Source organism: Neolamprologus brichardi, chromosome 3 (genome assembly GCF_056152115.1).
Source record: "Neolamprologus brichardi isolate AB-2024 chromosome 3, ASM5615211v1, whole genome shotgun sequence".
Lineage (NCBI taxonomy): Eukaryota > Metazoa > Chordata > Actinopteri > Cichliformes > Cichlidae > Neolamprologus > Neolamprologus brichardi.
Window position 1 is genome coordinate 28,418,815 of NC_142106.1, and position 25,129 is coordinate 28,443,943.

Genomic DNA, 25,129 nt, shown 5'->3' on the forward strand with positions numbered 1-25,129 from the left:
GAAAGGTGATTTAAGTGACTCAAAATGTGGTAATTTTGTGGTTGCCAGAGTAACTGGTTCAAGTATTTAAAAAAAAGTGCTACAGGTGTTTTCTCATACAACCATCTCTATGGTTAACAGAGAATGGTCTGAAAAAGAGAAAATAACCAGTGAGTGTCGGGTCATTGCGCAGAAATGCCTTATTTATGTCAGAGCTCAGAGGAGACTAGTCAGACTGCTCAAACTAGATTTTTGAACTAACACTGAGTTCAGTGGGCTTAAATGTCCTCCATAATCACCACATCTCAATCCAACAGATTACCTTTGGGATTTTGGTGGAACGGGAGATTTGCATTATAAATCTGCATCTACTATGATGCTGTCATGTCTACATGGATCAAAATCTCAGAGGAATGTTTCCAGCACCTTGTTGAATCTATGCCAACAAGAATGTAAGCATATGGTTTGTTGAAAGCGTACTTGTGTACTGGATCCCATTGTGTTTTGCCAATTGCACTGTTAAGGAAAAGACAGCATTCTATCGATCTACCTATCTATAAGCCTTTAACTCACATTTGCCATGCCTCCTTTGATTTTCTGTTGAAGTTTTGCTGAAGGATGTGCTTCTGAACAAATCTGTTGAATCCATTATTGTTCCAGGTCCTCTGACATGGACGATTGTTGTACTTGTTCCGTGGGTTGGAGTTTTGGCTTGGATTGTAAACCATTGCATTCCATTCATGCAGAAGTGCGAGAGTGCACAAGATAGTCGGAAGGACAGCGTTCATTTTATCTAGTGTGTATGAAAAAAAACATTGTGAGTACATTTATTCACACATTCAGAAACAATGTAATACATGTCTAACACTACAAAGGTCTGTATTAATCAACTTTGACGTTTTCTTGTTGTTTTTTTAAACAAGCCATTATTTGACTATTAATCAAATTATAGACAAAGATGCTAACGTGTCATGTAACTACTAATTATAGAGCACTAAAGGTTCAGCAATAACCATTTTCATACATATATTTAAAGGTGGTTATATTTGGCAAAAAACTTGCTGCTTCCCTTCCTCTTTTCATTCTGTATTTCCTGTCTTTATCTAAGTGTGCATGAGTGTTGGGCTTTATGTCTTCTGCCAGTCTTTCAGTGCACATGTGTGCACTGACACATAAATTATTGGAAATCCTACTGGTGCTACTGTAAAAGCTCCAGTGCTTCCCATCATTCTTCAGCAGATCATCCTGCCAGTTAAAACACTTAAACTGTAAACTTAACCATCTCAGGTATAAAGTAGTTCTTTATTGCTTATTGTGAGATTTATGTAACAAAACTGGTGGAAATAAATTAAAACAAATCCACTGTAAGTCTAATATCTACTTTTTCACATCAGGGTCATCATTATCATTGTAGTGGTTTTACTACAATGCTGGAAAATTAAAGGTTTTCAAAAGACTGTTTACTTGATAAATTATAAAAGATTGTCTTTATATGTATTGTTAGAGGCAGAAACTGTGCGTGTGTGTGTGAAGAGGTCTTACCTGATCACATGAACTTCCTATGTTGTCAGTGTAGCTGTTTTAGTATGGAGGAGAAAAACAACTGAGGTTTGAGTCTATGAAACGTTTCCCTCTTTTAAACCAGCATCTTCTCTGGTGTGAACTATAACAATCAATCATCTCAAATTTCCACTTTCTATAAAGTATATGTTAATGATCATTTCAAGGCAAATAAGTAATGTGTAAATGTTTTTTTGACACAAACTGATAGCACACCCTTCTGTTTCTGTAAATGAAGAAGTTCACACTTGTGTCTGGTGTTAGTGTGAAATTTTCCATTTTACACCCACAGAGGGTGGACAACAAATAAACTGAATTATAGAAAAACAGAAAAAGAACACAAAGAGCACTGGCCACAAGCTAAAATATTTCACTAGACTGTCATTGAACACCTTTATTATGAATCCATCATATTCCACATGATTGGCAATCAATAAGCAAAATATGGTTGAAGTGTTTTGCTTTCACAGTGAGTTACAACAAATTTAATGTGAAGTATTGAATTGTTTTTAACATTATCATGAAATAACACACGCTCACTCAAATGTATACAAGTGACATTAAATAGCAAATTCACTCATTGCACTCCTTTCTAAACTCATGTTTTATATATAGAAAATAACTTTTTTTTACAGCAACTAAATTCTTCTTAGCTATGAAGTGAATTGAGTAAAAATGTCTAACATGTTATTGAAATCACACAGTAAAATATCCTTTGCTTATCTTTTGATGTTTTGATCATTTTGTAAGATTTTTAGAACTTTCTTTTAAATCTAATACCTGCAGCAGATTTTTCTCATATTTTACGAAGCATTGCCTCTTCATAACACTGACACAATGTAACAATCTGTCTTATTTTTATATAAACCTGGAAAAAAATCTGACATTTTTAGGCTTTAGAAATAAGCAGAAAGCAGAAAGTCAAACTCACTGGTAACATCTAGTGGACGATTGAGGAATAACAGTCTGGAAAAACTACAATGTCAAACATGTTTTATTGTATTATTTGAACCAACATCTTGACAAAAAATATAAAGTTTGAAAAAAGAGAGATCTGTAAATGACACTTTTATTGATTTAAATACATCATATATAATGATCACAACTGTTGCGGATTATAAATGAAAACAGTTAAGAACAAGAGAAGAACTCATTCATCTTTTTACATATAAATATAATGAATAGTATTTATAGTCAGAGGTTAGAGAAGGGCCTTTAAGTAACAGTTGCTCAAGTATGTGTGTGTCTATTGTGACTCCAAAAGCATGTCAGTCTTGCAGCTATGAGCTCTTTTAAGAAAGGCAAGACAGTACACTATAAACCTATTTACACAAAACTGTGTTTCTGTACACCCAAAGTGGGTATAAATCAACAAAACTAAATTACAGAAAAGCAGAAAAAGAAAACAAAGAGCGCCAGCCACGGAGCTAAAATATGTCACTGCACTGTCATGTATCACCTTTATTAATAAATAATTCTATTTCACATCATTGATCATTAATAAAATAATTACATTAAGGAGCTTGGAGAGAAAAGCGTCTGGACTTCTTTAAGTTGGTTGAATATTTGAACAACTGGATTTTTTTCAACAGTATCATGAAATAATACACACTCACGCATATGTGTACAAATGTCATAAAATACCAAATTCACTCAGTGCACTCATTTCTACACTTTACATATAAAAATAACTTTCTTCTCTTTCTACAGGAACTAAATTCTTCTCATGACTGATGTGTGACAGAGTCATTGTGGTAGCTACAAACTTGCAGCCACTTGCGGCCCAAGCCACCTCTACTTGATGTGAAGAAATATAATGCAATTTGGTCCTTGAAGGTTTTTTTGTTGAGGAGGACTTTTTTTGTTGTCGAGTGCGATGTTAAAATAAGTTCTTTAAAACCCCAAAAATGATTTCATATGAAGGCAATATGTCACAATGTTTGAAATGGACTCACGCGCAGACCAGGTATCTTTGGTAAAGAGAAAGTGCGTTGTTACGACTGTTGTCGTAATTATCATATGTAAATTTGAGTGTTCAGGTGCTCCTCCGTGATTGGTGCATCCAGGGTGGATGGATTGCACCGATTGGCTAAGGACCAGGAGGCAGCAGATAAGAAGACACCACCAGGGACTGCCAGGTCATTCATCCTCGGCCCAACCCAACCGGCACACCGTTCACTGTGTCACTATGTTGGTTAATGTAAGAGCATGTAGGGGTGGACCGCCTTTTTGTTTGATCAGTTTTCTCCTGTTTTTGTTAGGCAGAGAGGAAAGTGATTGTCGTTTGAGTTAGTTCTTTTGAGTAGATAAGTTGTATTTATTCCTGAGATAGGCTACCTTTTGTTTGTCTGTGAAGGTTCTCAGTCATCCAGGTCATCGTAGTCAAAGGAGCTTGCAAAGAAAAGCGTCTGGACTTCTTTAAGTTACTTGAAGACGTTTCACCTCTCATCCGAGAGGCTTCTTCAGAAATGAAGAAGCCTCTCGGATGAGAGGTGAAACAAAAGTCTGGTTAGCAGTTTTATTAAGATTCCTAAATTTCCGCCGATATGCTTCAGGGACAAGTTCATATGCCATAGCACAGTTTTCTTAAGAGTTTCATAATTTAAACCCTGCTCAATAGACAGGCTTGAACACACTTCTTGGGCTTTTCCCACAAGCTTACATTGGAGTAACAGGGACCAAAACTCTTTCGGCGAGTTAAGTTGTATTTATTCCTGAGATAGGCTACCTTTTGTTTGTTGTTTTGGCCTTGGGTTCACCCTGAAGTTATGATATGCTCCCTTCCTTTGTTTAACGGCACTCATTGTAAATAAATCACTGTCACAAAGTATTAAGTGTGTGATGTGCTGCTTGGGGTTGGACGGGGATGGATCACCCTTTATGTTGTGGTCTGGCTGCGCCTAGACGGGCCATAACAGCGTTTATTTACAGTGAGACACCAGGTGAGAATATGTGTGGCGGGGGAAAGGGTCCGGGGCTCCAGGGTCCAGGGGAAAGCAGGGATTAATCCAATAAACGCTCTCAAACCAATAGCAGAAGTGCTGCCACGTGTCTGCCAGAAAGAGAAAGAGAAATGCAAATTCTCATGACCATTGATCAACAACCACTGACCAAAGCCCACTGATCAAAGACCACTGATCTTTGATCAGAAAATGATCTGATCATTTTCTGATCAAAGATGAGAAAACTTTTTTGCCAGCAGTGGCTCACTCCTCATTAAAGTTTGAGACCCCTGGTCATGTTATTGAAATCACACAGTAAAGTGATCTTTGCTTACTTTTTGATGTTTTGATCATTTTATTTGCCTTGAAGTTCTCTTTCAAATCAAGCACCTGGAGCAGACTCTTCTCATATTTTGCAAAGCATCACACATTTTTATATAAACCTGGAAAATACTGAAGTTTTTAGGATTTAGAAACAAAGCAAGGTAGGATATGCAAAGTTGCAAACTCATTTTAATAACTGTCTATTCAAAGGGTTTGAGAAATGTCAAAAGAAAAACAAATAAAAATAAAGTCATTGTGGTTAAGGCTGCAAGCACATTAGCAGAAGTAAAGAACTGTAGATCATGCAGTTATTTGTAAATACAAAACAAGCTATTTGTATCTGTGAACAGAGGGTAGCTTTGTAGATTGTGATCCTTCACTGCCAAGTAACTTCTGCTTTATTATTTATATATTTTTGTTTATGAAGGAACATTAAAGTGACCTTTGCTTAATTTTTTTTTTTTTTTGTTTTTTAAATTAATTCTGTTACACTTTTAGAGATGTGTTTTAAATCCAAAACCTCGAACAGATTCTTCCCATATGCTACAACATTATTACACTGAAACATAATCGATGTTATTTTTATATAAACCTGGAAATAATCTGAAACTCTTAGAATTTAAAAACAAACTTTTTACTCTCTGCAGATTTTCTCATATTTACAGTGGAATTATTTTAATCTGCACAGTGTTTTCCTTTAACTTTAAAGTAGTCAGTGTGTGCACACAGGAAACACAGACCACACAGCAAATTCAAAAGTGTGTTTTGGTGTTAGTAGTCTTAGAGTTAATTTTACTCTAAATAGAGTCACATTCTTTTAATGTAACTCTGAGGTGTAAAATGATAGTAGTTAAAATCGAGTGTTAAAAATGAGTGTTTCTATTTCAAATCTGGAGGTGTTACAATGGAAACATTAACTCTTGACCTCTTAACTCTGAACTCCTACAGGGGCTATGACACCAATAGAGTAAATACACAGACTCCGCCCCCAGCACGGCTCCAATCGAAGCTGAAGTGAAGCCGTTTCAGAACATTTTGCTCTACATATTTGAGTTGTTTGCCATGCTTGGTAAGTCATGTTTTCAAAGATTGTTTCAATTATTGTTATTAGCTTTTACTTCTGTGGCTCTTTGGAGTTGAGACAAAGCTGTGTGAAAGGCATTAGCCATGTTGCTCGCTGATAGCATATTCTGTTTTAGCTAGCTGAAAGGTATTGTTTGCGGGCAAATACCACAGCCTTGAAAAAAAGCTTGCATGTGAATTTTCAGTCAAATTTCTTGGTCAAATACACCTAAAACAATGTCTAGAATGTGAAATGTTGATATAATGGTGCTACTTGAAGCCTGAAAACGATCTCCCATAAAAAACGAGCAAACAGCAGTAGCAGATGTCCCGACTGAGTTCTACGTTAGCACTTAGATCCCTCCAGAGTTTTGTGCACACGGTTTAGGTAAAAATGAAAAAGGCTGAGGTTTTACATTTAGTTCAGTATTACCTGTTGTCTGTGTCCTTGTCTTTTGGGAAAATACTTTACACAAGTAATGGCTCAAAAATGATTCCTTTTTTTTTCTTTTTTTTTTTACTGTGCTGCAATTGATTTGTGCCGTTGTGTGCATTGTAACTCATTCCATGTGACAGCCCTCAGCCAATCAAGTCATTTCTTCAGATCGACTTTAAAAATGTGCTTATTTTAAAGATGACTTTTTCAACTCTAAGAGTTCTGCCTTGTGGTTTGTGGGAAAAACATCATAATGCAGTAGAATAATAATGAACCCAGTCACACCTTACACAGCTTTACATGTTTAAAAGCAAACCGTGCTGACTGTGATGGACTCATTACTGACTTCTCTTACAGTTAACTGAACTCAGCCACACTGATTATTCACAGGGGTGCAGAGAAAGGCAGCACCATTCTCACATACATGACTCACAGTATCAGGTCTGCACAAACTCGTGGGGTCCATGCAGCGACAGTGTTGCTGTCAGTACAGTAAAAGTGTGAGTGGGGTCAGGGTGGGTGTTTGGAGTGGGTACTTTATCTGACTTTATATAATGAAAGTAACATGAACATCCCATTTATTATCCAGAACTTTCTTCCATATAGCACAAAGTGACACACGATGGAGAAAGTGTGCAGCAGGAAGAAAGTCAAACACACTGGCAACATCTAGAGGATAAATAAGGAAATAACAATCTGAAAAACTACAACATTAAATAAATTTTACTCTTTTATTTGTACCCACATCTCGACATGTTTTTTTTAAATCCCTAAATTACAGTTTAATTTATTTACATTCATCTAATCTGAGCTTGTGCACCACTTCCTGTTATCAGAATATCAAATATATAATGATCAGAACTGTTGGAGATTTAAAATGAAACTTAGAAGAACTCATTCATCCTTTTGCATATAAATTTAATGAATAGCATTTATAGTCAAAGCTGTGGGAAGAGCCTTTAAGTAAGGTTGCTCAAGTTTGTGTGTGTGTGTCACATTATATTGTGACTCCAAAAACATATCAATCTTGCAGTTATGAGCTCTTTAATACAGATCAGTCAGTATATACAGTACAATATAAACCTATTGACATAAAACTGATTTTCTAAAACATTTTTTGTCAATCTAACAGCAGGATGGCTCTGACTTAGAGGCAGAGCAGGTCTGTTAATTAGAAGGTTAGTAGATCGGTCAAATCTGTGTCAAAGTATCTTTGGGCGAGATGCTGAGCCCTCAGTTGCCCCCAGTGCTCCCACTGGAGGGTGAATGTCAGGTTTAAAGAGCTTAGGCAAAGACAAAAAAACCACTTTTGTCAATGAATGAATGAGGCTTGTAGTAAGAAAGTGCTTTTTGTCAGTAAGTCACACGTGTAAGGATTTTAAGGGTTTTCTGTAGAAATAAATGTACCAAGAACTACTGTAAGGAGTGTTGAATGTTACACTTGCAACTGAGTATTTATTTATCTTGACACACACAGATCACTAGTTTACAGCACATCACTTTAAATAGTCATATGAAAAAAATAGTTACATTGGTGAAAGTTTACAATATAAATGCTCTGGTTTGTTGCATTAGTTTTAATATTTACTAACCATTAAAGATTAGAAATATTATCACTAAGACCAGTTTATAAGTGCACAAAGACAAAAAGATTACAAAGATAAAAAAATAAACAGCAAATATGAAAACTGAAACTAACTTTGTTTCAGACGTCTAATAAGAAAAGTGTAATAATAGAGTAATGCAGCGAAATGAAGAAAGTGAGTATAATATCGCTGAATCCGACAGTCAAGAGGAAAATAATGAAACCATATTACTTCAGTGCAGATCAGACTTTATCAGTGTTGTGCCATTTACAGCTAAACATTTGATTTTTGGTTCTAGCTGAAATTTTGTCATCACCAAAAAAAACAAAAAAAAAACCACACACAAAGTGACACACAGCAGAGAACTACAAAATCACAATTTACTCCAGAATGAAATCTGTAATAAATGGAGATGAGATAAATCTTATTTTGCCTCGTGTCTAAATTCTAAAATAGTTCTGAAGTCTTATTTGAAACAAACAAAATTATATTTCTCATTGTCTCTCTGACTGACCCACTCATGCTGTCCTCCACTCTGCATGCCCACAGCCCTGCCACAATCCTCAGTCTTTCCCTCTCTGCTCCACTTCTCATAACAGACCAGCTGATCATTGATCCAGAACCACAGATCCAGAGTGCAGGAGTAGCGCAGGCCGAGCCAGACAAAAGGACTCGAGGCATTCTTGGCTTTGTCTTGGACCCATCCCTGCTCTTGAGGGTTAGTGATGGAGACCAGGTCTCTGTGACGCTTTCTGCAGTAATCCAAGGCCTCAGCCCAGGTCTTGTTTTCTTTGATCAGGATCAATTTATCTGCCATAAAGAACAAAACAACACATTCAGTTGAATCTAGTGAGCTGTGAACATGAGAAACTCTTTGTGCTCTTGATTTGGTTCTAATAATAAAAATTAAAAAAAAAATAGAAAAAGTTTGTGTGTTACTCTGCCCTCAGTAGAAAACAGTATAACAATGTTAATGAACTTTGTGCAGACAGGTCAACAACATCCTCAAATATTTGTGTTTTTAAACTATTAGGAATCCAAAACAACTTCTCTCCATATTTACAGACAACAGAGACTTTAAAACGTTGGTTGAACCTAAAAGTAGCTCAAAGTTATCCCACAGATATTTAAAGTCATCTGACTGTTAAGTAAGTGTATTCATGTTTATGAGATTAATTCAGCATACATGCAGATGTAGGTGGAGGAAAAATATACAACATGTTCAGTTGGATCTTGTCAGTGATTTCAGTGATCCTCCTCTTAGAGAAAACCAGTCAGACACACGTTGATAAAAACTCACCATCATAACAGAAGAAGGGTTTTTCTTTGTCACATTCATCAGAGCTCCATTTTCCTGATCTGTTTAACAGAGTCATAGCACATGTCTTGTTGCTTTGTTTATCATTGAATAACTCCATATCCCAGTATCTGAAAGAGGAATTACTCCTATCGGACCACCTCCAGCTGTCTCTGAACAGTCCGACCCATGCACTAAACGCTGCGCTCTTGGACTTCACAAGGGCCTCAATTTCTTCTCCACCTACCTGATCGAGTCCACTGGCCAAGTCAGTGTAATAGGATCTGCAGTGGCTCTGAGCCTGTGTCCAGTTCATAAATATTTCAATCAAATGCAATGTTTTCTTGTCTTTCTTTATTTCTGTGAAACAAACAGAAAAACACACAAAGACATCCCTCAATAAATTTTCTTGTGAAATTCTGTCTGTCTCTATCTTCTTAATTTAGTATTATGATATTCCATTATATTTTTATATCATGATATTATAATAATATTTAATATTATTCACATCTCCTCACCATCATAGCAGATGAACCACATAGTACTGTCACATGAAACATCTGCCAGCTTTTTATCTCCATTATCGTATCTTTTCCTGCCACAGTTCCCAGCTGGCTCATTACCAGTTCTTCCACTCTGATCCCAGCTGCTGTCATTATGAATGTATTCCACTCCTGGCAGAGACCAATGCCACGTCCTGTTTCCACCTGTGTTGTTGTTCAGTCCAATCCAGGCTTCTCCTTGATTCTGTGTGGAGTTACGGAGTCTGCTCATGTCTGTCATGTCAAACACTTTGGCCAGGTCTGTATATTTCTCTCTGCAGTATCTCTGTGCTTCATACCAGCTCTTGTTTTCTTCAATAAAGTGGTACTCATACAGGCGGCATGTAAAGAAGCAACACTGACCTAAAATACAGAAATATGATTTAGAGATTATTGAATTCAGTTAAAAAAGTAAAAAACAACAACAACAACAACAAAACTTGTGAGGTCATAATCTGCATTAATTTTAATTTTAATTAAAAACAGTATATTTGGTAAACAATCCACTTACCCATCAGAATAAGCAGATACAGACTCCACTGCATCTTTGATCTGACAGATGAAAGTGATGTTTTATTGCTCAAGGAAACAAAGATTTGAACAGAACTTCTTTGATGCAAACTTTATGTCAGGAAAGAAAAGATGGATTAAACAGAAAGCTAGATAAAGAAAAATAGTGTGAACATTTTGAACCAGAACAGAAATTAATTCATTTTTAATAATTCAGCAGCTCATGAAGAAGGTAATGAATCCATTAATGGTACTCATCTTGGAAGCTCTTGTTATTTTAAGCTCACAAGTCTTTTCAGTAAAAGTTGTGTAAGATAAATGTTTCTTTTTTGTAACACATGACAAAATATTTTCAATATTCTCTACACATCACCTCTGTATCACAATCATGAAATGATATTACAGTTTTTAAACTTACATGTGATAATTTCTTCTCTATCCGATGTGTTCATAAAGACAGCTCTCAGGTAAATATTGAAATACAGTATAGAGAGCTCTTTTTGTCCTGGTCAGGATTTGAATATTAAAATAAAAGTCTGACTTTCCCTCTGAATGAATGATCCACTGATGGAAGGGATTTTCATATTACAATTATGAAAGATGTCATTTACATTATGGGAAAGAGAGACAGAGACAGGTTCATCATGTGCTTGGTGTTATGATGCAGGACTGTTGGATTACCAGGATAAAATTTCTGCTTCCTACATCTGAGTCATTTTAATAAATTTGTGCATCGAGTCACACCATATTGAGTAGCCAACTCTACTTCTGCTTTCACTCATAAACAAATTCTGTGCTTTGAGTGGGATCCAAACATCATGCTCAGTGAAATGATGTCTATGCTTGTGTAAGGCATACAGACTTTAACATGAGACCGTCAGGCAGTGTCATAGAGGCTGAGATCTCTCGGCTCGACTCTGGCCAGAAATGAAGTGAAAAGATCAACATCCAGTCTTATATGTGATTTATAGATTATATAGATTAAGGAAATTGTGATTGACAGACCCAAAGTTTTAAAGAGATAGTAATGTCAAAGTGCAAAGTGACGTGCAGAGTGATGTCCTTTACAGCATATCTCATTTTTGGGGGTTCAACTGTGGTCCACAGATGGGGGAGAACTTTTTTTTGACTCTACTTAATCTCTTGTGCATTATAACATTAGTGTTGTCATCTGTAGACCTCCATGCGGTCATTGTGGATGTTGTTTTTATGCGTCCCCAGTTATCATATGTGACTGAGACAAACAAAAGAAGTCATTGGAGAATGATCTGGAACAGTATGGCACAGTACGAAATGGGCTAGATTATAACAGTTATGTGTGAAGGAATGCAGAGAGATCAGTGGACATCTACAAGGTAGCGCAGACTCTTGACACTAAGACAAAAGTGAGCAGCTGCTCGTTGGATTTCGCAGACATGTCAAGTTTCTCACAGACAGTTTGTAAAATGTGCGGATCAACAAAGACTGTTGAGCAGACAGTTCAGCAGACGTGCACAAACTTCACAACCACATTCGTTTCCTCTTACAATCATCAGCTCTCCACAATAAACCAGGAAACTTGTAAAGATGAATTATATATAATTACTATATCTCTTAAACTTATTAAACACATTGTACTCCTTTTAAAAGCAATTTCAAGAATTTTCTAAACACTTTAATTATTCTCGTTTTACATTTTAATGGATTTTAACATTTTTAATATTTCAGTGCATTCTAATTTGTTATGGTCCTTAGTGTTTTCCCGTTTTGTATTATTTATCTTTGATATCATTGTTACTGCCTAGGGTTTTGGAACGTATGAGGCAACATGTTTTCCTCCAGGCAAATTCAAGTGTGTCAGCCCTCGTAGGTGATTGGCCAGCTTGAGCCCTGTGGAAAACCGGGAAGCAATGAGTGGCTGATTGAGCTCACCTGCGTCTATAAAAGACTGATGATCTGTGGTTCAGTGTGGCTGCTTTAGACTGAGAGCACAGTCCGCTATTTCGGCCCACTTTGTGTTAAACTGTGTTTGTAAAGCCGAGCACTGTCCATTCCCTCTTGCTTGTTCTGGGGAGGTTAGCTGAGTAGGGTTTATTGCATTGGGTGAACCTGGGACCATTTCGTGGCCTTTGCGTTTTTTAATTTCACACTATTTTCACTGTGTTGAATGGAATATAGCCAAAGTTCCTTAAATGAGCTTAAATGGCTGAGATACAGACATACATCCTCTATCGAACCTCGTGGTCGATTTCTGCCCCATTGAAAACCATTATAAACGCTATTTTTCATTGCACAATTATTTTAACTAGGGTTCATGCAATTCTCTAAGTGAGGGTGACACTTTGGAGTCCGGGCCTTACAATTTTAAGGCCCGAAAATTGAGGCGCAAAACAAAGAAGCGCCGGGGGAAACGTGCTGGTGTTCGGAACTTTGTTGATACATTTCACTGTGTGTTGTACTTGTATAACTATGCATGTGACAAAAAAAATTAATCTTGAATCTTATTATTCACATGTGCTATGTGACCTGTCGTGCCAAATTAGACAGAACATGTTTCCACTGGGTTGGGATTATTCACGAAGTGTAGTGTCTTTGTTTCGTGAGAAACAAAAAGAGTGAAAAATTAGTGTCGTTACATTCAGTGTGAAGGCTACAACAAAAAATTACATATTTGTTTTCACATGGTATCGGATGTGTCGTGCTGGGGACACTGACACCGGGACCCAAACACTATCCCACCGCTGGAGCCGCTGGCAGTGGCCGGTGGAGCTACTGGCAACGGCCGCTGGCAACGGCCGCTGGCAACGGCCGCTGGCAACGGCCGCTGGACACCGGCAGCAGAAATCACAACTTTCCCCGATTCCCAGCAACATAAATGTTCATGTTCATCTTTCTAAAATAAATATTTTTCTGATTCAAAGTGATCTTGTATTATTGTCAAAGGGGCTTGCAAAGAAAAGCGTCTGGACTTCTTTAAGTTACTTGAAGACGTTTCACCTCTCATCTGAGAGGCTTCTTCAGTTCTAAGGTCAAATGGTGGAGAGTCCCAGATTTAAACCTAGTGGGAGTTTTCCCCCACAGAGGGACAAAAGGACCCCCTGATGATCCTCTAATTGCCTGAGCCAAGGTGTGAAACTGGGTGTGGGTCCCAATCAACCAGGGTTTCGGGTGAGCTCGTTGTGAAACCTGGCCCCACCTTATCATGTGAATTCCTGAGGTCAGATGGCCCAGGATGTAAGTGGGTGTTAAGGCGTCTGGGGAGGGAACTCAAAACTGGATTATAGATGCCAGACAGTTGGTGTTGTAAACCACCGCCTCTGTTCAAAGATGGTCGCTCACAGTGGACATAGATGGCTTCTTTCACTCTTCTTTCAAACCATCTGTCCTCTCTGTCCAAAATGTGAACATTGGGATCCTCAAAAGAGTGACCTTTGTCCTTAAGATGCAGATGGACAGCTGAGTCTTGTCCTGTGGAGGTGGCTCTTCTGTGTTGTGCCATGCGCTTGTGAAGTGGCTGTTTGGTCTCTCCAATGTAGAGGTCTGGGCATTCCTCGCTGCACTGTGCAGCATACACCACATTGTTAAGTCTGTGTTGTGGAGTTTTGTCTTTCGGGTGAACCAGTTTTTGTCTGAGCGTGTTGCTGGGTCTGAAATGCACTGGGATGTCATGCTTGGAGAAAACTCTCCTGAGTTTTTCTGATACACCGGCTACATAGGGGATGACAATGTTGTTGCCTCTGTCATTCTTATCCTCCCTCGCTGGTGTCTGATCTTCTTTTCTGTGCCTCTTTGCTGACTTTAAGAACGCCCATTTAGGATAGCCGCACATTTTGAGTGCTTCCTTTACATGTGTGTGTTCCTTCTTTTTCCCTTCAGGCTTAGAGGGAACATGTTCTGCCCGGTGGTGTAGGGTCCTAATTACTCCAAGTTTGTGTTCCAGAGGGTGATGGGAGTCGAAGAGGAGGTACTGGTCCGTGTGTGTTGGCTTCCGATAAACTTCGATATTGAGGTTGCCATTCTCTTCAATGTGCACTGAATCACTGACACTGAATCGTTCTTTGAATTGTTGGACCTTGTTGAATCTATGCCATGAAAAATGAAGACATTTCTGAAAGCAAAAGCGGGTTTAACTTTGTACTAGCAAGTCTGGACACTTAAGGTAGAATCTAGTCTATAATTGTTTTGTTTGTTTGTTTGTTTTTGGGGGTGTTTTTGGAGGGACCAATAAACCTGTTTACTTCTATATTCATTTGTACCCCAACAATGAGTTAGTCTACATCACGTTAACAATTCTGTCAAAAATAGTGGAACAATGAAGGCAGAAAAGTACTATCATATTTTAATCCATAATACATCATGCACAATTCCAGATGCTCTACCATCCAGAAAGCATCTGCTTGCGATAGTGTTATGGGTCAGAAATTTGATTTGTTTCTGGGCTGTGCATTTCTGTTCCATATATTTCGTGGTATGTCTTCATTTTTTGCTTTGTTTGTTGTTTTGCCTTATGAGATATTTAGCCACAACAAAAAAAAGTTTCCTTCAGTCTGTTTCCATAGATTTCACTTTTTCTGTCATGGCCCTAAAATCTTTCAGGAGGTTACACATGTCAGGATAATATTAATTTGTTTCAGTAACTTATCACCACTGTGGGCCATAAATTGTTAAAATTCATTTTCTAAGCTGTTTCAGCACCACTCACTCTCCAGACCTCTCATTAATATGATCAAACTGGCTGCTTTGATGCTGTTTAATAATAAACTGTTCTCTTGCCTGCATCTCTGTATCGCTTATCTATCTGTACCAGTTGAACTCAGCATAAGAGCAATGAGGAAACAGTGATACATTTGCTAGCAAAAGACTTCCAGTGTTGCTGTCAGTGTATAAGCTCAGACACTAAAAATACACTATTAAAAAAAAACTGTGCCACCATATCATTGAAACAGCTCTGGCACATGAAGGCAAAATTAGCAGAAAAGATGTGAAGTGAGACTCTGTTTTGCTATTTCCTCAAAAAGAGGCTTCATTGGTGGACAGCTCAAGATCTTGAACATTGTTAGGTAGGCTGTAAAAGTAAAGTTTATTTGAATGGCATAAATAACATGCAAAGCAGGAAAGCTATGACAAGGCTGGAACTTTTCATCTCCTTTTCATTTTATGCCCTGGCCCCTAGACAGGTTATAACATGACTATAAAGATCCTCTGTTTTTCTTGTATTTCTGTTCTATGTTCACTAATTCATTCTGTGCTTATAATTCAAAGTTATATAATGTTGACAGGCTCAAAACAGAGGGACCTCCACATAGGTGTAAATACATGGCTCCTTTTGAGGTATCAGTTTGTTGACGAATGCAGCTTAAATGTCCCAGTTTATCCTCCTCACTCCTAAAAATGCTTATAAGTTACTCCTATTTATTTGCACCCCAACAATTATTTAGTATACATTGTCAACACATAATTGTGAAGTAGGAATGGAGGTGATCCCTGTATGCTTCAAAAGTCATACATTATGGTACGTAAATTATTTACTTCAATTTTATTCATTGAGCTCACATTTTGATATTTACGATCAAGCAGAAAAAAAGCAAAACAATGTTGTTTATAAGGCAATAAAGTTGAATACAGAGCTCATTCAAACTATCTTACTAAAGATTTTTAAAAATGCTATCAAAATGCAGTTAATAATAGGCAATGCAATGAAACTCAAATCAATTAAATTAACACGAACATACATCTTAAAATTATATCAAATTCAAGAGTGATAATAAAATTAAAGCACAAAATTCTTAAGCACATTTGAATGTTACAGAAATTGGTTTGATTTGTGTGAAGCATCATATTTAAAAGAAGCTCTGGCCTGTCATCCTAAGCAGACATACATTTACTTTTTCTTACGTTTGCATGACCAAAAAGCCACTAAAAGTTGTGTGGTCGTCTCCCCCAACATATGTGTTTGCAGCCATGCTCACATACACTTGGTCTCCTTGCTGCAGCTGCAGGAACACAGCGTTTCCTCCATTATCAGCTCCGTCGCTTTCTGTCTTATGATCAGCTGTAAAGACCGTCATCTCATTATTCTTGAAAATACGCAGATAATGTGGGTAGCTTCTTCCACCGTGATAGAAGATGGTAAAGTAATAAACACCTGCAACAGGTGCTGTAAAGACACCTGAAGAATAAAAGAGTGTTGGTCACATCAAAAAGAAAAGGAAAAAGTAATGGAAATTCAGATTTGATTATTACCTCTCATCCTTTAACTATATATAAATGTCAGAATTGTAAATTGCTGTTGAAATTTGTAATAATTAAGTTTAGTACATTTAATTTTACAATAACAATAAATATAATTTTCCAAAACTGAATTGCAAACATGTTTTCGTCTTGCACTTATATCTCTTTTACTTTGTGAAATAAAACAAATGAGTATGCAGGAGGCTGTAAATCTTACCTGTGACTGGACTGTAGGCATTGCCAAAGTTTGTAATTACTTTCTTATAGTCTATAATTATGTCTGTGTTGAAGGGTCCGATCTGTGCATTGCCTCTTCCTGCTGTTGCACTGAATATTATCTTGGTTCTTTCTGTAAAAATCAAATCATAAACATAAAATTGTTGTAAATGTAGGTTCCACACTGACTGATATTGTGACTTATCTGTAAGAACACACAGACGATCAGGTGTATCAGATTTCTTTATATAAGCAGATAAATGTGACATTTAGCTTTTAATTTGGATAATTACTATGGTATTATTAATGAGCTTTTTGATAACATGGACATTATCTGGTCTTCAAAATGTCATTGTTTTAAGCTTTTCATCTTTAATTAGACAAACAGTGTAATTAATTTCGCATTCTAATATGACAATTTAGGGTGGTCCTACCAAATTTCCAGGTTGTTAGAGAGGCATAAACTCTTTGTTTTTTACTCAGATATCCCGATACACAATGTTTATACATTTCAATAAATCATTCCAGCTTTTTCCAATTTTTGTAAAAATAGAAATAGGGCGTGGCTCAAGACTCTTGTTTTTTTTTTGTTTTTTTTTTACAGCACTGAATTTCAGGGAGTTGATGCTCTATTGTCAGGTTTGAAAACATAAAATAAGAGCATCAACACCTTCCATCTTCCTTCCTATACTAATATTTTTGAAGATTGTTTTTGAAGAACGTTGAGTCAAATTAATTGTGAGTGTTCAGCCACAATGAAAAAAATGCTTAACAGTTTAATCAATGAAATCTCACTTCATTTTGTTTTACCTTTGATTTGCAGCTCCAAAATTTGGTTTTCGCTGTCTTTCAGCCTGGTTACAGTCTCCTTTAGGCAGATTTCAGTTTCCTTCAGTCTTGTTTCCATAGATTTCACTTTTTCTGTCATGGCCCCAAAGTCTTTCAGGAGGTTACACATGTCAGGATGGTATGGATTTGTTTCAGTGGTATTAGCACCACTGTGGGCCAAAGTCAAGCCGCAAAAGAAGAAAATAGACCATAAATAAAATGTTAAAATTCATTTTCCAAGTTGTTTCAGCACCAGTCACTCTCCAGACTCTCTGATGATTATGATCAAACTGGCTGTTTTGATGTTGTTTAATAATAAACTGTTCTCTTGTCTGCATCTTTATATCTCTTATCTCTTTGTACCAGTTGGACTCTGCAAAGCACAATGGAGAAATTGTTTTTCTACTTCCTGACACAGAGGCTTGATTGGTGGACAGTTTAAGACCTTGAACATTGTTAGGTAGGCTGTAAAAGTAACGTTTATTTGAATGGCAGAAATGCCCTGCAGAGCACAAAAGCTATGACAAGGCTTTAAGTGGTTTTTAGGAACTTTTAATCACTATAATAAATTTATTATGTCAAAGGCAAGGTTAATATGCTTTTTGCAACACTACAGAATTCAGCAAATCTGGTCTACATAAAATATATCATATATAATCTTATTCTCACTCTTTGGGTAATCTAGGAAGGTCAGACTCAGTTTTTGATTTATTGTTTTATGAGGTTTTTTGTGTTCCTTGGAGCTCAGTTTGATTTTGTTTGTTGTTTTGCCCTTGGCTTACTCTGAGTTTAAAGGGGACATGAAACGCTGCACGTATAGAGGCCAATTTACATTATTGAGCCCTGCTCTCAAAAACTGGCAAGGGTGTAACTCTGTCTGTGAAACTGGATTTAAGAAGTAACTGTTATAGGTCCTGTGTCTTATTAAACACCATTAATTCTGTTATCAACCCTTCACCTACCACACACTTACCAGTGTCTCCAGCCACCTGTGAAACCTTTTTACAGTTTCTTGTTAAAGATAAGATAAGATAAGCCTTTATTAGTTCCACACGTGAGAAATGTGTTGTGTCACAGCAGAACGTGGAGAGTGCAGAGTTACAGTAGCAAAAATTAAGAAAAACACTGGAATAGAACAAGAGAAAAAAGAATACCATATGTCACAACTCGGCTCAAAGGATGTGACACAGTCAGTCAGATATTTTAATGAAATAAAGTAAAGAAATTCAAGCACAGGTTAAATGATACAACAGTCATAACTGAACATGACCAAAGGAGCATAATGAGCCCCCGATGAAGAGAGAGAGAGAGACAGAGGTTCAGTCAAGGTAGCTTTATAACTGGGAATGGCCTTCTCAGGTGTGCTGTATCCATAATTGGGTCAGCTCCACCAACCACATATCTGAAAGAGACAGTCAACAAGAAAACAAGGCCAGCCCACTGGCTGTCACACATGCTATATGCAATAGAATAAAATGCTACATTGTTAGAAAAAAAATACACTTAGTGTTATTGCACATAATAATAATAAAAATAATGTATTGGATTTATATAGCGCTTTTCAAGGCACCCAAAGCACTTTACAATGCCATTATTCATTCACTCTCACATTCACACACTGGTGGAGGCAAGCTACGGTTGTAGCCACAGCTGCCCTGGGGCAGACTGACAGAAGCGAGGCTTTCATATCGCGCCATACTGGCCAACACCAGTAGGCGGTAGAGTAAAGTGTTTTGCCCAAGGACACAACGACCAGGACAGAGAGCCCGGGAATCGAACCGGCGACCTTCCGGTTACAGATATGCTTCCATGTGTAGATGTGTGTGTTTGGTCATCTGCAAAGTCTTTGTACTGGCAGCAGTAGGAAGGAAATACCTGCAGAGTCTCTGTGCCGCAGCCTGCCACTGAAGGTACTGCTCAGTGCTGTCAGAGTCTCCTGCATGGGGTGGGGGATGTTGTCCAACAGGGATGACAGCTTAGCCACCATTCTCCTGTCACTCACCACCTCCACAGGATTCAGAGGGCATCCTAGAACAGAGCTGGCCCTCCAGATCAGCCTGTTCAGTCTCTTCCTGTCCCCCAGCCAAGTTGCTGCCACCCCAGCAGACCACACCGTAAAACATGGCTATTGCGGAGTCATCAGAGAACTTTGGGAGGAAGCATCATCCTCTGCAATGCCAGGTTGGTAGGCAAACTGAAGTGTGTCCAGTGATGAGCTCACCAGGGGCCGAAGCTTATGATCCTTCTGTTCCCGTGTATTCCTCAGCTGTTTTTGATCACTTTGAGCCTGTTTCTCTGTGCACTTTGGCTGAAGTAGGGCTCGCTGGAAAAGTCCAGAACTCCCATTGCAAAAAATCTGTGAGTGTTCTTTGATGGCAATTTTTCATTTGACAAACAAATAAATAAATCCTGTTGTAAAAAACAGCTTCTTCCAGCTCAGGGCCCTTGCAAAAATTAAGAACATTTGGTCATTTGCTGACTTCAAGAAAGTGATTTATCTATTAATTTCATCCTGGCTTGATTAGTGTAATAATCTTTATTATCTGCTCTCTTCTTCAGCTTGTTCAGAATGAGGTTAGGGTTAGACAGGCACTCGTGAACGAGACCGTATTTCCCCAGTCTTGGCTCGTTCACACTGACTTCCAGTACGTTATAGAATTGATTTTAAGATTTTATTGCTTGTTTTTAAGTCTCTAAATGGATTAGCTCCCCTATACCTCTCTGATCTTGTAACTAAAAATACTCCAAATAGAACTCTTAGGTCAGCTGATAAGTTGCTTCTGATTGTTCCTAGCAGCAAACTAAAACCCAGAGGAGACCGGGACTTTGTGATTGCTGCGCCTAAACTTGAATAGACTGCTTCTTCAAATTAGGACCTCTCCAAAACTCGACATTTGTAAATCTCATCTAGAAAAACATCTTTACTCCCTAGCTTTTAATTGTGACTGAGTCTTGTTTTGTTCTTTTTGTGTGCATTTGTTTTCCTTTTGACTACGTGTTGGTACAGCAGTTTGGTCAACCTGTGTTGTTGTTAAATGTGTTTATAAAGAAACAGATTGATTGAAAGTGACCATCATGAGAGTATTCCAAAGTGGAGTGGATATTTTCTCTGATTTGTGTGTGGACATGAAATATTTACTTTAATTTTCCATTCATTATCCAGAACTCTCTTCTACATAACAGAAAACAACAATGGGTGGAGAATGTGTTCATCAGGATGTAGGTAAAACTCACTAATGGCATCTAGTGGACAAATAAGATATGACAGTCTGGAAGTAATTTCTATATCATTATTAATATTAATGATAATAATTGATATTATATGTGCTATTTATATTTTAAAATCTATCTACAGATTTAAAAAATATCTACTTATCAAACTTATTTGTGGTAACATCATGACAAAAAATGCACAAAAAAATGTTCCTAAATGACAATTTTATTCATTTCTGTCCATTTGATGTCAAAAATATATTACACACATTATTAAATGGCATATAGTGACTCCTGAAGACCACAATTTAAGAAGCCTGAGTAGCAAAAGTACAACGTGAAACAAACGGTTGAACAGAAGGAAATAGTTACAAAAAGGATCTGTAAACCAGAGCTACAAAGAGAAGTAAACATTTTGTTGATACAGTAAGTGATGGACAATCAGAAAAACACAACGAACAAGCCGGACTATACAGTTATAGCAAACAGCATTTATAGTCAGAGCCGTGGGAAGGGAGTGCTGAAGTGTCTGTGTTTGTGTGTATCTGCACAGAGGTGGAGGGGACTACCACACTCCTCTGTGCACAGCAGACAAGAATCAGCAGACAAAAAATGTCACAGATACACAGAGAGTTCAAGTATTCCCGTCTTGCAACTCTTAGGCCAGCAGTCAAGACATATAATTTAAGCATGTTTGCACAAAGTTAACTTAATATTTTAAAGTCCTGTGTGGCTTAGTGGGTAGAGCAGACCATCTGCTAATGGCAAGGTTGGTGGTTTGATCCATGGCTCCCCTTAAACTGTGTGTCATAGATCCTGAGTCCTAAATTACCTCCTTATCCCCCAAGGCTTGAAGTATAAGAGGCAATTTGCTCAAAATGAGTAGAAAAACACATACATACACTTATATTATTTTCTTAAGGATTAATAAAGTATTCTGATTCTGATTAATACATACACCAGTCCATGCACAACAAAGTCAAGCTCCCTGTTGCATCCAAGGGATTAATGTCAAATTACTTCTTAAAGTCATCTAGGTGCAAGATTTTAATGCTCCCAAAAATTGGCTAAAAGCTGATTTTGAATAATGCACAACCTCCAGCTGCTGGTGATTAGTATGTAACCCAGACATCCTAGTTCCCAGCCTTGTTTTTGTTAGTAATTTTCTGTAATTTCATTGTTCATATTGTTTCTGTAAAATCTATACATTTCCACTGTTGTATGTATGACCTATTTTTTACTTTTCAAATGTTAAAATCTAGAAAAATAGTACATAAAAGATAAAACTTTTTGATGCCTCAGTCAGAGGATCTTCATTAAGGCATGTTATAGTAAAAATTGTTGAAATGTGACCAATGAAATGCCCGATGGGCAGGTAAGGAAACTGTTACTGCACACCCAATCATACGTATTGCCAACCATATTCAGTGTATGTGATTACTACTGCTTTTGCACAGCAGAGATAATGAAAGGATTGGTGTTTTTCTCATTTTGTTTCAGATGTGGACTGAAGTATGGAAGGATCTCACCACCGAACAAACACTCAGTAAATGAGTAGATGTGAGACTGAGACGTCACATCGTAAAAGGACACGAGAACTTCCTTGTAATCTACAAACACCCCGACTTTCTGAGGTTTTCCTTTAACCGAAAGGCTCACAGGTGGTGTTGTCAGGGCTGCATATTTCTGGTCTTCATAATGTACAGTAGCCCAGTAACCGTTGTCAGGATTGATTGAGAGTTTCCCCTTGCGGTTTGCATCATGTCTCGCCACACCCAGATCCCACTCGGTCTTTTTGCTGACCTCCACCTCCCAGTATGCCCTGCCAGAGGACAGCCTGTTGAGCCCCAGGATACTTCCAAACATATTAAACCTTTGCAGAGAATCAGGACCTTTTGACATCTTTCCACCAACTCTCACTTTTTTCCCAATTATCAGAAATTTCAAGGCTTTGGTGTGCGGTATCACATAAACATTCACAGTAATGACAACAATCTTTTGAACTGAAGCTTCTGCAGGTTTGCTCAACAGAAGAAAAAAAATGCTGGCACCATGAACATGCGGGCTGATCTGTGCGAGGGAGGAGGACGGTAGTGACGTGGCATTTTCAAACCATATCGTTTTATCCTTCTGCACTGAGAAGCAACATTTCTGGCTTGCTTACTTTTTATAAGTTAAGACAACTCAAATAAACTGAGTTGATCAGCTTTTTGAATGAAAAGTACTGGTAACTTACTTAAACTGAGTTCTAATAACAAGTTGATAAAAGCTGGGTTCAGTCTATTTAATATTTTGATAACAAAATATTAGATTTTACAGTGAGGTATCTGGCAAATGTCTCACAGAGAAGCAAGACATATTTCAATGATGATTAAAAAAAACGTACCAACTTTGAATATTTTTACAGAATATTTTTAAACCATCTAGGCAGTGCCTCACACAGGAAACCAGGCAAACTCACTCAGCATTCAATGCTTGTCTTTACAGGAAACAAAAAGCAACAACAACATCATCTTTTCTTTCCACGAGATAGGGCGGAAGAAGCGGTAATACTAGTAAACAGTTAGTATTGTGTGTACATCACAGTTAGTTATAAGATTTGATTCTTTAATAATTCCTCTTCAAGAACAGTTTCACGCTTTGAGTTTTACAGATGGAATATTAGAAAGGTGACGGGAGTAACAATAACTTAGTGAAACTTTAAGGACATATTTCATTTTTCTTTAAAAACTAATATCAATTCTCTGAAAACTAATTGACAATAAAATAAAATAAATGAGCAGCGACTATGGTTAAGACTGCAAGTACAATACCCGAATATATGTATGATATGTGTCTATGATTCATACATTTTTGTGCATATAAAACTATTTTCTATAAGGTCTTTTACAAGCCTGTGCTCCCATGCACAGGTGGTGTTTTGATATATTTTCCTATCCACCACCTGTAACAGCACTCTTGCCTGACTAGAACACATAAATATAAACTTGACCTCTTATTTATGTTTGAAGCCAACGTTGCAAAAGTGCAGAAATCCTGAAAGAAAGCAACTACAATCCAATAAATTCAAAAACAGGCTGGTAATTGAGGTGGGCAGATCGATCCAAATATCAATAGTATTGATACCAACACTAGTATTGGTATCAGATCAATACTAGCACGACTGGGTCGATACTTGCTTTTATCATTCAAGTTCAGTATGTAGCCCGCTGAACTGTGTTAACTATTTCTTTGGAAAAAATAAACCTCAAACATGCACTATGGTCTCCAAAAACCCAATTTCAAAACACATGAAAAGCTCAAAGGTGTGTTTTGTTGTGTTAAGTAATTATTGTGGAAATTAACAATCACAGTGAAATAGTGGTGATTAAAATGTGTTCAGAATTTGCAAATACTGGCAAATACTTTCGCTATACTGGCCCTGTATTTACTTGGTATTGGATTCATACCAAAATTCTGAGTGTGGCACAGCACTACTGTGAATGAGGGGAAGTGTGAATGTTGAATGTTTTTGTTGAAATGTCCAGGAAAGTATAAACATGTTAAATGACCAGATATATGTGTTCAAATAGCGTCAATTAACACACAGCTTCAAGTTTTTTATTTCTATTTAATTCTTCATAATTAAACAATAAGAATAAGTAGCCTGATATCCTGTAATCAGTATGAAGCTATAATTTGATGAAGCTAAAATACAATAACACATTAAGTTTTTGTACAAGGTATCGGTATCGGATTAGTATCGGTGATACCACCTCTCAATAGTAACCACAAAACTCAAAATATGTCAACAAAAACCCACAATTCACTCAGACTGTTTATTTTGTTCATAACAAAATGACATAACAGAGCGAGTTGTTTAGGTGCCATAAAATAGAAACCAAAAACTATGTTAACTTCCAAAGAGATTTAGTTTTAATGTTAGCATATATATATATATTTTATATAAATATAAAAAGTAAATAGGTTTAAAATATTTGCGGGACAACAGAGAGGATCACAACAAAGTTTAAAATGAAAACCATGTTTATAAAATACATTGTCTTATTTATGATGGTATCATGAGGAATTTTCATGCGTTTCTCTCTTTGCATAGCTGCAAATAAACTGTAGCTGAAAGTGCATTCATAAGAAATTTAACTGTTCCTTTTATATGTGGAATATAGTCACATTTTTGATTTTCTCACTGAATGCTATAGGACCAGGATTTAATGAGATAAGCAAAGGACATATAACAAATAATAATATTTAATGTAGCAAAGAGCAAAAACATATAAGGAGATTGTTTATCCCAGCAAAAAAAATAAAAATTAGCTAACCATGACAGCGTTCATCTGTTGGCTTCTGGAACACATATTTTTCAAAGTGAACAGGATGACACTGGTTTCCAACTTTGTCACAAGCCACTATCACTTTTGTTGTGC

General features: G+C 37.2%; 2 protein-coding genes across 2 annotated transcripts; both read right to left on the bottom strand.

The window, feature by feature from the left end:
- Positions 1-8,322: 8,322 nt before the first annotated feature.
- Positions 8,323-10,297, bottom strand: LOC148104134 (C-type mannose receptor 2-like). Its single transcript, XM_087839283.1, has 4 exons — positions 10,240-10,297; positions 9,705-10,091; positions 9,190-9,546; positions 8,323-8,699 (listed from the first exon to the last, which is right to left on the bottom strand). The coding sequence occupies exons 1-4, from the start codon at positions 10,271-10,273 to the stop codon at positions 8,356-8,358; spliced, it is 1,122 nt and encodes a 373-aa protein (XP_087695409.1). The 5' UTR covers positions 10,274-10,297; the 3' UTR covers positions 8,323-8,355.
- A 5,811-nt stretch (positions 10,298-16,108) lies between these two features.
- Positions 16,109-22,607, bottom strand: LOC148104135 (uncharacterized). Its single transcript, XM_087838255.1, has 5 exons — positions 22,235-22,607; positions 19,368-19,428; positions 17,475-17,662; positions 16,666-16,797; positions 16,109-16,386 (listed from the first exon to the last, which is right to left on the bottom strand). Exons 1-5 carry the CDS (start codon positions 22,605-22,607, stop codon positions 16,109-16,111), a joined length of 1,032 nt encoding a protein of 343 aa, XP_087694381.1.
- Positions 22,608-25,129: the final 2,522 nt, after the last annotated feature.